The sequence below is a fragment of the Macrotis lagotis genome, chromosome 4 (assembly GCF_037893015.1).
Source record: "Macrotis lagotis isolate mMagLag1 chromosome 4, bilby.v1.9.chrom.fasta, whole genome shotgun sequence".
Classification (NCBI taxonomy): domain Eukaryota; kingdom Metazoa; phylum Chordata; class Mammalia; order Peramelemorphia; family Peramelidae; genus Macrotis; species Macrotis lagotis.
In genome coordinates this window covers 211,714,622-211,731,870 of record NC_133661.1, presented here as the reverse complement: position 1 = coordinate 211,731,870, position 17,249 = coordinate 211,714,622, and the positions used below count along the sequence as shown (strand labels likewise).

The 17,249-nt window shown below is 35.7% G+C and overlaps 1 protein-coding gene across 5 annotated transcripts in view; it reads left to right on the top strand.

Annotated features, from left to right (window-relative positions):
* The window catches only part of SCFD1 (sec1 family domain containing 1), a 125,153-nt gene that overhangs the window by 95,554 nt on the left and 12,350 nt on the right, over positions 1 to 17,249 (top strand). For all 5 annotated transcript variants that reach the window (XM_074235390.1, XM_074235391.1, XM_074235392.1 and 2 more), the window contains 3 exons: positions 8,509 to 8,588; positions 9,522 to 9,584; positions 10,726 to 10,801. In XM_074235390.1, coding sequence (XP_074091491.1) covers positions 8,509 to 8,588; positions 9,522 to 9,584; positions 10,726 to 10,801 — 219 coding nt within the window. The remainder of the gene's footprint in view (positions 1 to 8,508; positions 8,589 to 9,521; positions 9,585 to 10,725; positions 10,802 to 17,249) is intronic.

Sequence of the window (17,249 nt, the reverse complement as noted above, 5' to 3'; positions counted from 1 at the left end):
AAGCAGTTTGACAAGCAATGCTTAAAGCTAGCAATGCCTAAAGCTCTTGTATACCCTTTGACCCAGCAATTTTTTGTACTGCCAAAGAACTAGAAATTGAGGGGATAGCTATCAATGTCTAAATAGCTTGTGGGATGTGATTGGGATGGAATCCTGCTGAGCTGTAAGAAATGATGAATTGGTTGATTTTAGAAAAAAACATGGAAATACTAGATGAAATGATGAAGAGTGAAATGAGCAGAACCTAGAGAACATTGTATCCATTAAAGCAACCTATAATAATATTCAGATCAACCACAGAGGACCTATGAAGGAAGATGCTAACCACATTGTAGAGAAAGAACTGATAAATATATGTATGGTATGCCTTTACATATAAAAACATATTTGTTTCTAATGGTAGCCTTCTCTGAGACTGGAAAGGTAGGGAGGGAAGAAAAAAAGTGTAGCAAAGAACAAAAGAAAACTTAAGAAGCCCAGAAAAGTGGGAACCAGAGCCATGGAAAGAAGGCAGTAATTTTATTTTCTTTTTTTTTATTTGTTTTTGTTTTTTATTTGGGTTTTTTTTTTTTTTTTAGGTTTTTGCAAGGCAAATGGGGTTAAGTGGCTTTCCCAAGGCCACACAGCTAGGTAATTATTAAGTGTCTGAGACCGGATTTGAACCCAGGTACTCCTGACTCCAGAACCAGTGCTTTATCCACTATGTCACCTAGCCATAATTTTTCTTAAATTCTCCTGGGTATCCTTGCTCCATCAGTCAGCACCACATCATCCATATGCAATACCATTGATTACAGCAAATAGAGAAGTTCTGAGAACTGTGGACAAGTTCACTTACTTGGCAGTGTCCTTTCCAGTGAGGTTGATACACACATTGCCAGAGCTAACTCAGTATTTGGTTGACTCTGAAAGAAAGTGTGAGAGAGAAGAGGTATTAGAATGACTACCAAACTGAAGGTCTACAGAGCCATTGTGCTTATTTCATTGCTACATGTGAAACCTGGACAGTCTACCAGCACCATTTCAAGAAACTGAATTGCTTCCATTTAAATTGTCTTAGGAAGGTTCTGAAGATCACCTGGCAGGAGAAGATACCAGACATTGAGATCCTTTCTTGAGCTAAAATACATAGCATTCCAGTATTACTAACAGAGAGTATAACTACAGTGGGCTGGACATGTTGTTAGAATGCCAGATGTAGGAGCGGCTAGGTGGCGCAGTGGATAGAGCACTGGCCCTGTAGTCAAGAGTACCTGAGTTCAAATCCGGCCTCAGAAACTTAATAATTACCTAGCAGTGTGGCCTTGGTTAAGCCACTTAACCCCATTGCCTTGCAAAAAAACTAAAAAAAAAAAAAAATAGAATGTCAGATGTATACTTTCCAGGAAAAGCTATTTTATAGAAAACTCACAGAGGGCAAGCATGCACAAGAGGGTCAGAAGAAGTGACACCTTGAAAGCCTCATTGAGAAATTTTAGAATTGATTGTGCAACGTGAGAGACACGCACAGGACCACCCAGCATGGCATGTGCCCTCCTCCTTGAGAGTGCTACACTTTAGGAGAAAGGCAGAATTGAAGCAGCTCAAAGGAAAGGTGACATATGTGAGTTTAGAGTACCCACCCCAGGTGTTTACATGAACTATTTGTGCCCTACCTGTGGTAGAGCATTCCAAGATCTTATTGGTCTGATCAACCGAAGTAGGACACACTGTAATTTGTCTCAAACATAGTGATATAGTTTTGGTCTTCTTTGATAATGAAGGACAAGACTCAACCAACCAATCAAGCTTCTAAATGGATTTTGGAGCAACAGCCCACAAATGAACAGTGGAGCATCTTCCAGCAAACTCTGTCTCAGGAAGAGCATGAGCATACCCAGGGCAGGGAATAGAAAAGGAGTAGAGCAGAGACCAGCAGGAGGTTCTTTGATCTCAATTGCAGAAGAGATCTTCAGGGGAAGCCCTGGCATCTAGGCTCAGCAAGTCAGCAGAAGAAGTGAACTGAGAGAATGCTAATGCAAGTACCCCAGACCCCCATTCAGCCAGCATGATGGGACTGGAGAGCCCAGCCCAGATTGCAAGCCCTGGCATTCCCAACCTAGAAGACCTGACCCAGAGAGTAAACTCCAGGTGTTCCCAAAGCAGATCACCCCAGACCAGTGGGCAGGCCTCTAGGATTCTCAGTGCCAAAGGTTTGCAAGCCAGCCTTTCTCCCAACACAAGAACCTTGGGATACTACCCAGTAATAAAACTCAAAACGAGTAAGAAAGGTCAGAGAAAAAGTAGGGTCTGTAGAAAGCTACCTTGAAGTAAAGATGAATAAAACACCAACTCAAAGATGGCAGGGAAAAGTACGTGGGAAAGCTGTAGAGGAGAATATGATTTGGTCTCCAGACAAAAAATACTTCTTGGAAGATCTCAGAAAGGATTTTAAAAATCAAATGGAGGGGGGAGAGACTTCAAGAGAAATTCAACATCTTACAAAGGGAAGCACAAAAGTTGATAGAAGAAATAAATCCTATAAAAATATAAGTGAACAAACAAAAAATAAAATGTATCAAATGGAAAAGATGCAAAAGCTAATGAAATGAAAGAATAAAGAAAATGAAGAACATGTTGGGGTCTAATGGAAGCTGATAACTTCATGAGACAGTTCAAGAAACAGTTAAGTAAAATCAAAATCAAAAAAATGAAAATAAGAAAACATAAAATACCTCATTGGAAAAATAACTGACCTGAAAGATACAGGAGAGATAATTTAAGAATTATTTATTGGTCTAACTGAAAGCTATGATCAAAACAAAAATAAAAAAAAAACTACCTGGACATCTTTCAAGAAATCAAGGAAAACTCCCTAATACCCTAGAACTCGAGGACAAAACAGTCAATGAAAGAATTCACTGATCACCTCCTGAAAAGGATCCCAAAATGAAAATGGCAAGGAATACTGTAGTGAAATTCTCAAATTACCAAATTAAGGAGAAAATCCTCCAGGTGATCAGAAAAAATACCAAGGAGCCACGGTCAGGATTATGCAGGATCTGGCAGCAACAAAATTAAATTATTGAAGGATTTGGAATATGCTATTCCAGAGGTCAAAGGAACTTGGATTACAACCAAGCAAACTACTACCCAGCAAAATTGCTTGTACTCTTTCAGGTGAAAAGTTGGACATAAAAATAGGTGACTTTCAAACTTTCATGATGAAAAGACCAGGGCTGAACAGAAAACTTAATCTTCAAGCAAGAGACCCAAGAGACTAGAGGAAAAAGATAAACAGAAAAAAAGAAAAGGTGTTTTTTTTTTTCCATCAAGATTAAACTGCTTAGAGACAGAACCCACAGAGGGACCCAGTGAGGCAGTTCTCCTACTCAAGGTAACCTGGAAAAGAGCAGAAAGGCACTGCTCCCTGGGGTCGGGCAGCATCGGGCACAAATTGGGGGAATAGTGGGGGACCTCTGCCAGAGCAAGCACTTGGATCCCAGGCCTCAGGGCACACAGCAAGGAGGGTGGCCACTGCAGCTAAGGTCCAGGAAACAGAAGCAGGCAGAGCCAGTAAGCAGGAGCCCCCAGGGCATGAGCCCATTGAACCTAGGGAGGGGAGTGGAGAGACTGCAGAGCTCTGTCCTCTGCCCCTGGAACAGGACTCTGGGGCTCTGACCACATTCAGATCCTGATCGCAGTCTAGGCCCCCCAATAGAACAGTAGGGCCTCTCCCACCTCAGCCCCGTGGCAGAGAGGGGCGCTTATGGTCATTCACAGACCAGGAAGGAGGACAGAGCCTCACACACAGAGACCCTTGGGGGAGTGTCCCAAAAGCTCAGGAAGCACCCCCAAAACAGGCTTAGGCTGGGGAAAATGAGCAAGCAGAGATAAAAGAGGAACACCATTGAGAAATACATTATCTATGATCCCAAGAAGGATCAAAATACTCAGTCTGAAGATGAGGAAGCACAAGCTCCTGCATCTAAAGACTCCAAGAAAAACAGAAACTGGGCTCAGGCTATGACAGAGCTCAAAAAAGACTTTGAAAATCAAATGAGGGAGATAGAAGAAAAACTGGGAAAAGAAATGAGAGAGATGCAGGAAAAACATGAAAATGAAGTCAGCAGCTTAGTCAAGGAAATCCAAAAAAGTGCTGAAGAAAATAGCATGCTAAAAACCAGCTTAGGTCAAATGGATAAAACAGTTCAAAAAGTTGTTGAGGAGAAGAATGCTTTAAAAAAGCAAAATTGGCCAGATGGTTAAGGAGATAAGAAAGCTCTCTGAGGAAAACAAATCCTTCAGACAAAGCATAGAACTCAGGGAGATTGATGAATGTATGAGAAATCAGGACTCCATACTTCAAAACCAAAAGAATGAAATTAGAAGAAATTGTGAAACATCTCATTGAAAAAACAACTGATATGGAAAACAGATTTAGGAAAGATAATTTAATAATTATTGGAATACCTGAAAGTCATGATCAGGAAAAGAGCCTTGACATCATTTTCAAAGAATTACTATAGGAAAATTGCCCTGATATCCTAGAAGCAGAGGGCAAAATAGAAATGGAGAGAATCCACTAATCTCCCCAAGAAGGAGATCCAAAAAAAAAATAAATAATAACCCCCAGGAATATTATAGCCAAGTTCCAGAACTCCCAAGTCAAAGAGAAGATACTACAAGCAGCCAAAAGGACACAATTCAAATACCATGGAGCTGCAATCAGGGTTTCAGAGGACTTAGCAGCAGCTACATTAAAAAGCTCGTAGGGCTTGGACCAGGAGGCAAAAGAGCTTAGAATGCAGCCGAGAATCAACTACCCAGCAAGGCTGAATGTCCTCTTCCAGGGAAAAAGGTGGACTTTCAATGAACCAGGGGAATTTCAAATGTTCTTGTTGGAATGGCCAGAGCTGAACAGAAGGTTTGATCTTCAAATACAGGACTCAGGTGAAGCATGTAGATTGGAGGAGAGGGGGGGAATATGAGAGACTTAATGATGATGAATTGCATGTATTCCTGCATAGAAAAATGACACTGATAATACTCATATGAACCTTCTCAATTAATAGAGCAGGTAGAAGGAACTTTTATAGATGAAGCACAGGAGAGAGCTGAATTTGAAGATAAAATATGGTGTAAAAATAGTCAATAGAAGAAAGGGAAATGTAATGGAAGAAAGAAAAAGGAGAGGGGGAATAGGTCAAGATATTTCATATAATAAGATTTTTCTTTATTACAATGAGCTATTGCAATGATATGGAAGGGGGAGGCAAGGGGGAATGAGGGAATCTTTGCTTTCATCATAGGTGGCTAGGAGAGGAAACAGCATATATACTCAATGGGGTATAGACATCTGGAGTAAGGGGGAGGGACAGGGGGAAAGGGGGTAATGTGAGTGATGGAGGAGAGGATGGACCATGGGGGAGAATGGTCAGATATAACACATTTTCTTTTTTACTTCCTGCAAGGGGCTGGGATTGGATGGCCTGTCCGGGACTATAGGGCCAGATGGATTCTGGGCCTAAGGGGTGGTATGGGGACTCGGGGCTTCTTGGCCCCAGGGCCAGGGATCTGTCTGCTGCACCACTCAGCTACCCTACAGCAGAGTCAGAGTGAAAGGAGAGAGAAAATATAGTACGTGGTAGTGGAGAAATACGAAAGGAGGGAATTGTGATCAGCAATGGCAAGGGTGGAGAAATAAGGAAGTAACTTTTGTGATGGACTTATCATAAAGAATGAGATCCACCCACGACAGTTGTTGGTGTTGGAACACAGAGTGAAGCACATTTATTACTATCATTATTATCACTATTATTATTATTATTATTTGGGGGGAGTGCAGGGCAAATGGGGCTGGGTGGCCTGCCTGGGGCCGCATAGCAGAGTCATCATTGGGTGTCTGAGGCCAGATTTGACCTGGGTGCTCCTGTCTCAAGGGCCAGTGCTCTGTCCACCACCCAGCCACCCCTACTATTATTACTATTTTATTTTACTTTGGGTCTTTTTTTTTGTTTGTTTTTGTTTTTTGCAGGGCAGTGGGGTTAGGGTGGCTTGCATGTCACACAGCTGGGTGATTGTTGGGTGTATGGGGCTTTATGTGGGCTCGGGTGCTCCTGGCTCCAGGGCTGGTGCTCCATCCACTGCGCCACCTGGCCAATACCTACAATTATTACTGTTATTTTTTTATTTTAATTTTAAGTTTTTTCTGTCCCCTTTACTTTATTGCTCAAATAAGTATTTTGGGGGGTGGGAGGGGGTATTATGTTTATTCTTAAACAAGAATATTTTATTAATGTATAAAAAACATTATTTGTACAAAATGAGAATAAATATTAAATAAAAAAAAGATTAAACTGGTTATATCCCTGCATGGGAGAAAGATTCTCACACTCTTGAGAATTGTAACTATATTAGAGGGAGCATACTTAGTCTAAAGGTATGGACATAAGTTGATTTTGATGTGATGATTTTAAAAAAGAAGCACAGAGAGCAGGGTAGCTTTGGAAACCTTAAAAAAGAACATTTGACATAGAGTGATTCTTACCCTCTCTTAAAAATATGAAAATTGACAAGCATCCAAATTTGAAATTTAGCATCATTAAAGTCTCAGATTTGTGCTGCTATTTATCCATATTTAAGTAGGCTCCCTTAAGTCATTATAGGGTAAATGAATAGATAGGGCACTTGGCCATGGAGTCAGGAGGACAGGAGTTTGAATCTGGCCTCATACACTTAACACTAACTAGCTGTGTTTCCCAGGCAAGTTATTTAACCCTGATTTCTTCGCATCTCCCATCATCCTGATTCCTATCTGGCCACCGAATCCAGATGGTTTTGGAGGAGAAAGTGAGGCTGATGACTGCACAGCATACTCTCACTCATGTTTGTCATGATATCACCCCCCTGCTGTCATGGTCTTCAAGAATGAAGGACAAATTTGATTATGTTAAAAAAATCAGTCAAATTATCAGTCTACCTTATTGTTTTGTTTATCTTATTTTTAAAATTATCAATTTCATTTCAGGTAATTCATGTATTTCTGTAAGAATAGTTCAGTACTATAATTTTCTGTTTCCCTATACCCACTTAAAATATTATGAATATTTTATTGCTAATCTCTCTTAAAGACAAATGATCCTGTCAAAATATATTTTATTTTACATATTGGCCTTGAATCTTATGTTTTTGTTAAAAAAAAAAAACATCTAAAGCTAAACTGGTAAAAAATATAACAATTTTTTTTTTATTTTGTTCCTGAGAAGAAGAATTTGAGAACCTTTGTCAATTCCACCTCCATTTATCCTGAAAAATGTAGAATGAGTGTATATTGTTTCATGGGAGAGACACTTTGTCATTTCATCACATGCTCATAATACATATTTACAAAAAGCTCAGCACGAAAGTAATAGAAGTAAAAGAATAGCATTTGTTACAAGAATTGAGGAGCTTAAGAAATTCTATCATGAACTCAATTGGACCTTCTAAATTACACACAGTATTTAAAACTCAGTGACACCACTGTGGAAAAAAATAGTTATGGGGGTGGCTAGGTGGTGCAGTGGATAGAGTACCAACCCTGGAGCCAGGAGTGCTTGATTTCAAATTCGGCCTCAGACACTTAAAAATTACTAAGCTGTGTGACCTTGGGCAAGCCACTTAACCCCATTTCCCTTGCAAAAAACTTTAAAAAAAAGTTATGGAAGAAAGGTGGAAAACGTTTGGAAATGTTGGTTTGGGAGTAAGAAGCAAACAAACAAAAAGACCAAAGGGCTTTGTAAAGATTATATAGTCTCATACTTGTGTCTCATCAATACTTTCTTGAGGAAGATAATTGATAAGCTGGCAATATTTTAAAGCACTAATTAACATGATAAAAAATGAATTTAATTACATATTTTAAAAGGCAGAAAATAGCTGGTTACATACTTCCAATAAGTTGTCTGTATTTACCCAAATTTCTGACTAGTTAGATGAAAGAATTAGAAATAAAAATAGATGATATGGTAAGACAACAGTCACCAAACTTATTTTGACATACACACACACACACACAAACACACACACACACACACACACACACACACACACGCAAATGAAAGATGAGTATAAAAGAACAAATATCTTGCTCTTTCAGTTTTTCATCATTTCACTGGTATAAAAAAATCATCAGTTAACAAATGCTAAAAAGAATTATTTTTTAACTTGATGTAATGAGAATTTAACCTTTTCATTTTATTTTAGCTACCTGCATAAGACATGGTTTTTAGTTTTTCCATTTGTCAAATATATTACAAACTATTATTAAAATGATAATAATCCATAAGACATAACCCAAATATGTCTGGGAACCCACAAAGAGTCTTCTAGGGTGCAAAACGCAAAATATTTTTGGAGATGGACCATAGTTTCTGAGATCTTTGAGAATTTAAAGTTATAGCCACTGATCAAACTACTCATACTAGTTCATTGACAGAAGAAAAAGTTTATAATGGTTTACTTGATATTTCCATTTTGTAATTCCAGGCTGACTTGGAACAATACAAAAAGGCTTTGACTGATGCAGGCTGCAATCTCACTCCCTTGCAATATATCAAGCAATGGAAGTAAGTTCTTTTTTTTAATCTCTCCTTTAAAATTTATCACTTGAGAGTTGTCATTTAATTTGATGGGGTAGAACACTGTTTAGATGTTGAAACAGAATGCTCTTCCTTATTCTTTCCACCCCAAATGCCTTATAACATTACTTAAAATAGTTAATATGTAAATAAACCATTTCCTCTTAGCTTTCTCTTACCTTTCAACTTTTACTATACTATTATTTGTCCCCTTGAATAACTACTTAGTAGTATCTCTTAAGTTTAAACTTAAAAACACACATCCAGTTACTACACTTTCCAAACCTGCCTCCTCGACATTCCTCTTATCTGTCTCCTTTTCTCTACACATATCATCCAAGTAAGGGTCTCCTGACTTCCAAGTGAGTATTCTTTCCACTACATCCTTGTATCCTTTTTTTAAGTTGATCTGAAAAAAAATATAATGAGACTATATTGTGGTAGGAGCTTTCTCCACCAACATAGATCACAATGTGTTTGTGGAGTAGATAAGGCTTAGAAAGTTGACTATTTTATTTTGAGGTTAAGTGACTTGCCCAGAGTGACATAATAAGTATTAGAGGGAGGAATTGAATCAAGTCTTTCTGACTCTCAAATTCATTATTCTACCCAGTATCAAACTGTTTTTAGAATAAATGTAATAATGATGAACTTTACATAATGCTTTTCCGTTTACTAAGTAATTTGCTCATGACATCCTTTATCATTGAGACATCATTCATGTTCTCTTAAGCCAACACATTTTAGAACGTTGTCAGAGTTTGAATTTTTGCTTAAATTATTAATACATAGTGATCAAATTATTTCTATTCTCAGATTTACCACAATCAAAAGTAATATTCTTAAGCACAATTATAATAACATGATTCTCAGTGCCAATTTTGAAAACCAGCCTTTATCCTTCATGTTGTCATTTCACAGGGCTTTTGCCAAGATGGCTTCAGCTCCAACCAGCTATGGAAATACTACTACTAAACCAATGGGGTAAGTAACTTTTTTTAAAGGTTAATCAACTTCTCTTGCTTCATTTAACCAAGCAGGAATATAATTAATTTAAACTATTCCTGAGGCACATTTATTTGTTGGGAAAACCAGTGCAGCAGTCCAGAGGAGAATTCTACCAATGGTGAAGTCACAGTAATAGGGAGTAACTTGACCAACAGACTCTGGATCCTGTCTTTTGGGAGTTGACAAAGGAAGAAAGTTCAACTTCTTTCCACCCTTTCCTCCCATGTATCCATCCTATGGTAAAACTCTTCTCACCAAGGATTTATAAATTTTTGTTTTTAGGAAAAGTTATTAGCTATAGCACAAAGTTTCGTTTGAGAATCACAAATAATTGTTATCCATAATAGCTTGAATTCTAATTTTGAAAAAATGTAAGTGAACAGGTTTTCTAAGATAAATTAAAACATTTGGTATATCTATTAATGGTTAATCCCTCAAAAATTGCTATTTAATCCATTATGATATTTCATATTTTTTTATTTTGACAAGTAATTCAAATAATACATTTTATTGGGAAGAGACTTTATGGCATAATTGAATGAAATTTCCTAAGAGTGATGAATGTTTCAATAATATAACTGCTTTTTAAAGTTTAATATACAACAGTTAAATTCAGGCTAAAATGCAGCAATCATGTGCCATCAAGAGAATAGATTGAAAACTTAAGTTCAGATGACAAATCCAAAATGTTTTTCAAATCTAAAATAAATTGTAGCTCTTTAATAGTTGGCAGACATAAAAAGATGTTTATTTTCAACCTCTTGCTCATTTTTTAAAAAAACCTAGCAAAAGCAAGGTATTTTAATTACTTTCTTCAGTATTATATTTTCATCATCAAGAATATAGGAAAAGAGGAAAGGAAGACCCTTAAAATTGGAAAATACCTAAAGGACAAAATATTTTAACTAATGTGACAACTCATCATACTAGCCATTTTGTTAATGATTATTGACTGGAAAATAATTGTGAATATTATAATGGTCAACAAAATTACAGCAGTCTATGAAAACAGAGGTAGTATGTTACAATTTGTATTCTGTAAAAAGAAGGCAATATGTTGAGAATCTATTAAAGTCATTTGTATTTAGTAATCTATCTTTGTATTTTTGCCCCCTAGTCTCTTATCCCGGGTCATGAACACAGGGTCACAGTTTGTGATGGAAGGAGTGAAGAACTTAGTATTGAAACAACAAGTAAGTAAGATTATTAGGAGAGGTGATAAGGGAGGGGCTTCCAACTGTGATTTCATTAATATAGAGAATTTCCTCTACCAGTGTAGGTCAGTGCCCTCTCTTCAATTTATAGTTCTAGAGAATTACTTACAGCACTGAAAGCTTGTTATTTCACTTAAGATCCACAGGCAGTATGTGTCAGAGGCAGGACTTGAATACAAGTCTGTCTTGAATCCAGGTCTGCATGACTTCAAGATCAACTTTTCTCTACTATGCCACACTGACTATTATGGAAAGGACGATATTGTGCAATAAACACACATAGCCCAAATTGTAATATATACTTAACTACTATTTGTAGTATAAGCTGTCTACTTTTTTGAAGTGTGAATTTTTAAAATGTTTCATGAATTTGCTGCTTTATGCTATATGTCCATTTGTAAATTAGTTGCTTGTAACATAACATGATCTTTCTCATAGAAAGAATGCTATAAATGGTTGGGTTCCCAGGTCAACTCACAAAAAGCCTATATAAGCCAAAATATATTTTACTCAAGAATAATACTATTTTTGTCATATATGACTTTTTTTTAAATCATCAGATTTGTGGGGAGAATGCAGTATCTGGCATTCTAGGATGTTAGAAAGATATTAGAACATTCAAGAAATCACTAGGGATGGGGGAAGGGAAGGAATAAAATAAGGTTTAGTAAGGGAATCCTCCTGGGCTACAGTAACTTGTTTAGTGTCTCTTTCTCTTTTTTCCTCCATCTTTTCCCCTTTACCTTGTATAAGAGAAAATAAATATCTAGGGGATTTATGCCCGATATATTTCAAATTGAGGAGCAGTGAAGTTTGGGAGATAGGGAGAGTAGGAGAGGCTCTTTTAAGTCAGAGATTGCAAAAGTTAACTTGTCCAGTAGATATTTATGTACATGTACATATTGCCTCCCCTACTAGATTAGATTTGAAGTTCCTTGGGTACATGTCTTTGTCCATAATATTTTGTATGCAAGTTTTCAGTAATTATTTGTTGAATGAATTATGAGCTCCATTACTTCCCCTTACCACACATTTAAACTTTATCTTGACCTCTTTTCTCCAGGCTCAAAAGATGAAGTATTTCTTCTACCCAAGGCTAACTAATGCAATTGTAACCTTAATCTCATCCCTGCCTGCTTTATTCACTATCATGAATTTTCCCTTCTCTGTAACCTCCTAGCCTACAAACATACTTGGGTTTCCCTATTCCCAAAAGAAAAACTTTTTTCATATGATTCCCAGATCTGTATAGTGATACATTATTTCCCTTAAACTCTAATCCAGTATTTACAGTTATCTCATCAAAATATGTTCAGAACCATAGTGATCTTTGTGCTTTTGCAAAAATGGGATAGTATGATAAATCAACCTAATTTACTTATCCTTCTTGATCATGAATTCAGAGATCCCATGCTTGCTCCCTACTGTCATTTCTTCCACATCATTCCTTTGTTGTTGATTAGAATCCTATCCTTCTGGGAAGGACTCTTACTATTTCCTTTTACTTTTCTTAAAAATAAGTTTTTATTGATATTTTCCTTTTGTAATATTATCATTGTTATCCAAGTATCCATATCCTTAGCCTTCCTAGAGAACCATGCTATATAACAGATATTTTCAGAGAGGAAAAAATGTCACTACAATTGATTAATACATGGAAAAAGTTGAGTAATTTCAATGTGTGGCTCCTATGACTCTCCCACATCCTTGAATGGGTAGGTTAGGGACATATTCTCATATCTCTTCATTTGAATTTTACTTAATTGTTATAATTTTGTTATGTTTACATTTGATATTTTTGTTGTATAATTCTTTCCATTTACATTATTGTAGTCACTGTGTATATTGTTTTCTTGGTTCTGCTTATTTCACTATGCATTCATATATATCTTTCCATCCTCTTGGTTTTTGGTTGATTAAGCTATGCTCTTCCATGGGTATATTTCAGGAATGAAAATTACCCATATATTAAGTTATACTGGGGTTTTTTCCCCAATACTGTGAGTTTTTAAAGTTCTTTTTCCATCCATGTGAACTTTTTAAATTCTAAGCTTAAATAGGGCATTAAAATATGTAGAATTAACCATATTTGTTAGACTTTATTTTTTTAGTAACCATAGAAAGGTTTTTAATGCTGACCTTTTATGGTCAGCATGCGTTTTGTGCATCATAGATATCAGCTGTCATATAAAATCTTGAATGATATTCACAGCTTTAGAAGGATTTATGAGGATAATTTTGCAAGAATGTGGTGATGAATAATGTAGTACAGTGAGTTGCATAATTTGAAAGCCTTCTGTTTCACTCTTATTTGTTTGCCAAAATAATTCCTTCTGTTAAAAGATGTTAACACTTAAATGTTAGACCTGCTGTGACCATTCAGATTTGTGCAAATTCCATAAATTGGTAGCAAATATTCAACCTTGTTGTTCATTTAGATATACTATATATTTTTTTCTTTAGGGAATGAGTCTAACCAAAAAATAATTTTTTATCTATATTCATTATTTTCTTAATTCAGCATGCAAAATATGTTTGTGGTAGTTTCTACCTTTCATGCAATAACATAGATATCTGCACATCCTCTGTTTTTCCTTCGCAGGCTGCCATTTTTATATATATTATTCTACTTTACTTTATTCACTATTATAACATTCAGTTTTAAAATATTCTAAAGCTCTACTTTATACTTTCATGATACTGACCCTTTTAGCACCCCCTTGGCTTTTATGTGCCAGTTACCATTTGCTTCATTTGCTTTTTATCTTAGTCTTTACTTGTTTATTAGGACTCTAGGAGTTCTAACATTGATTTCAAACTGAGGACTCCATTCTGTGTGACGAGTATTTTTAGATATATGGAAGTTCTCCTAACCAAGACAGTAGGAATTCTTGCTTATTTACTACACTGTTGCTTAGCACAGCAACAAACCTTATTAATAGCAAGATATTATCACAAATTCAGATTTAGAAAGTAAGGATTGATGTAAGAAATAAATGACCATAGTCTTAAGGTTCATGATTTTTTTTCAGCTGTCATTTTTTTCAGGGGTTGATAAAGGAATGGGGAGGCATAGCATTAGTCTTTTTTTATATCATAACAGTACCATGCCACTTTGGGCAGTGAGGTGATAGTGAATAGACTATTAGGCCTGGAGTCAGGAAGACTAATCTGAATTTACTAACTATATGACCCTGAAAAAGCCACTTAACCCTATTTGTCTTAGTTTCCTTATCTCTAAAATGAGGTGGAAAAGGAAATGGCAAAACACACCAATGTCTTTCCCAAGGAAATCTCGAATAGGTTCACACAGAATCAGACACTATTGAAAATGACTGAACAATAACAAAAACCCCATACTATTTGAGATTTAATTTTTTAGAAAATAGCCTATTCTCTAAAGGCTAATGTTATCTCAACTTTCCCAGTGACTAAGGTCATATAATTTATTAAGAATTTTTGACAAATTTCTCCTAGAATTATTTTTCTTGGGGTGAAATGGCCTACTTCTTGTATTTCAAAGTCAAAACCATGTTTTCCTAACATATGAAAGTGACACTTCATAGATTATATACATACATATGTGTGTATACATATATATGTGTGTGTATGTGTGTGTGTGTGTGTGTGTGTGTGTGTGTGTGTGTGTATATATATATATATATATATATATATATATATTATATAAACAGTGAACTTCAACTTGTATCCTCAATTTGCATTGTTAGTTTCACCCAAATGCTAGGTTTTTTCTTAAAATTTTATTTTATTTTGTAGATCTAAATTCTCTTACTCCTACTCCTCTTTTCTAGATACTAGTTTTCAACAGTTATTCACCACTAAATTATAAAACAAAGTATAAATTTGAAAAACAAAAAAATGGAATGGATGTCTGTAAAGTTATCTGAGGGCAAGAGTCTATATTTTCTTTTGATTTGATTTGAAAGAAGGCAAAAATGGGGGTTTTTTTAGCATTCCACTAATATCTTATTTCTCTCTACCAAATTGCTTTTGTGATTATAAACAATGCACTGCTGGTTAACCCAAGAAAATTGACCTTCATTTGTCTTTCTTGTGCTTGGCTGCTGTTACAAGATATTTCAGCTAATTACAGCTTTTATTTTTCCAGAACCCATGAGTTTTTCAGAGAGAATATTCTGAAATGTTTATTCTCATCTTTTTAAAAGAAATATTACACTTCCTCAAAGTGGGGCAGACAGGTATTAATAACATGTTCTGATTCAGCAGACACTTAGATTTTACATAAAAGTGTATGAGAACATCCAGAGGAAAAACTATGGCATCTGAATGCAGAGCAAAACATACTGTGTTCACTTTTTGAATTTTCTTTTATATTTTTTGTTTCTTTCTTGTGTTTTCCCCCCCTTTAGTTCTAGTTGTTTCTCTTTCACAACATGAGTAATATAGAAATATATTAAACACAATTGTGTATTTACAACCTATCACAGAATGCTCACTGCCTTAGGGAGGAGGGAAGGGAAAAGAGGGTGGTAGAAAAATGTGGAATTCAAAAGTTTGCACAAAGATTGATGTTGAAAACTGTCTTTGAAGTAAATAAGTACATGAGAACTATATGGAATGATAGTATCACTTTTTAAAAAAGGTATGCTCTTCAGGAGTTAAGCATAAATATTCAAATAAATGCATAGAAATAAAGTTTCTGTCAAATTTCAGAGATAGAACTGATAAAGAGATGCATATCATGGTTTTACTATATACAGAGTGTCAAATGGTTGCCTTCTCTAGTGTGTAGATTGGGGAAGGAGGAAAGGAGATAGTTTGAAACTTGAAATGTAGCCAAAATAATTTTAATTTAAAAATAATTCAAAATTATGCATAGAATATGAAAAATGCCCCTACTGTTTGAAAGAGATCTTACTGCTATGCATTCATGCTTACCTTGTTTTGTCGTGCTTCACTTCATTGCCCTTAGCTGATGATACTGCATTTTTGGCAAATTGAAAGTTTGTGGCAACCCTATGTCAAGCAAATATTTTGGTGCCATTTTTTTCAGTACCATGTGCTCACATTATGTCTCTGTGTCACATTTTGGAAATTCTCTCACTATTTCAAATTTTCTTCTTTATTATAATATCTGTTAAGATCTGTCATCTTTGAAGTTACTATTGTTTTGGAGTGCCACAGCCCTGACCATATAAGATAGCAAACTTAATTAGTAAGTATTGTATAGCTTCTGATTACTTCACTAACCAGCTGTTCCCCTGTATTTTCCCCTTCCTTGGGCCTCCCTATTCCCTAAGCTACAACAATATTGAAATTAAGCCAAATAATGACCCTACATTGGCCTCTAAATAATCAAGTGAAAGGAGGAGTCAGTTGATGCATCAAACATCATTGCACCACAGTCACCCCATCTTTCAGCAACAACCATTGATTGAAGTAAGATCCTCTACCAGCACAAAGATTATGACTCTCTGAAGACTCAGATGTTGGTTAGCATTTTTAGCAAACAAATATTTTTAAATTAAGGTATATAGCTTTTTTTTTTTTTTAGGCATTATACTGTTGCATACTTAATAGACTACTGTATAGGGTAAGCATTAACTTTTAAATGCATTGAGAAACCAAAAATTGTGTGTGTGGCTTGTTTTATTGCAGTGTTCTAAAACAACCTGCAATATCTCCAGGGTGTACTTACATACCTCCAAGAAGGTCAAGGACCGAAGGAATGTGCCACATTACCCCCAAAATATTTATAGTAACACTTTTTGTTGTAGCATGAAAGTAGAAATAAATTATTTGTCACCCATAAATCAAGAAATGAATAAATTATAACATATACATGTAATAAGATATTACTATATTATAAGAAATGATGAATATGCTAATTACAGAGAAATCGGAACCAGACTACAAACACTTTAATGGAAGGAATAATAATAAAATAGTAAATATTGAATGTTGAAAAGAGTGAATATCAAAATATACTGAGTTTGATTCCAAAGAAGAGACATGAGAAAGTACCTTCATAATAAGACTAGTTCCTTACACATGCTCTTATTCCATTCTTTGTCATATCCTATAGCAGGTTACAACTTCTATCATTCTCCTTTCCCTCCTACCTCCAATCTTTTCCTGTCTGCTCTTTTTTCCCCTCTCTGTTTTCAAACATGCCCAAGTCTCCCATCTTTTACAAGAAAGAAAAAACTTTACTAGTCCTTGCTATTCCTTCAAACCATCACTCTGTATATATCTTTCCTCTTTTTCTCAACTAGATTCCCAGAAATAGCTGGCTGTAATTACTTCCTTTACTTTCCTTCCTCTCAGTCACTCCTCAAATCTTTGCATTTTGGTTTCCCTGTTCATCACTCCCTAAAAACTGTTCTTTCCAAAGTTATCAATATTCTCTTAATTGCCATTATCTAATATTTTGGGTTTTTTTTTT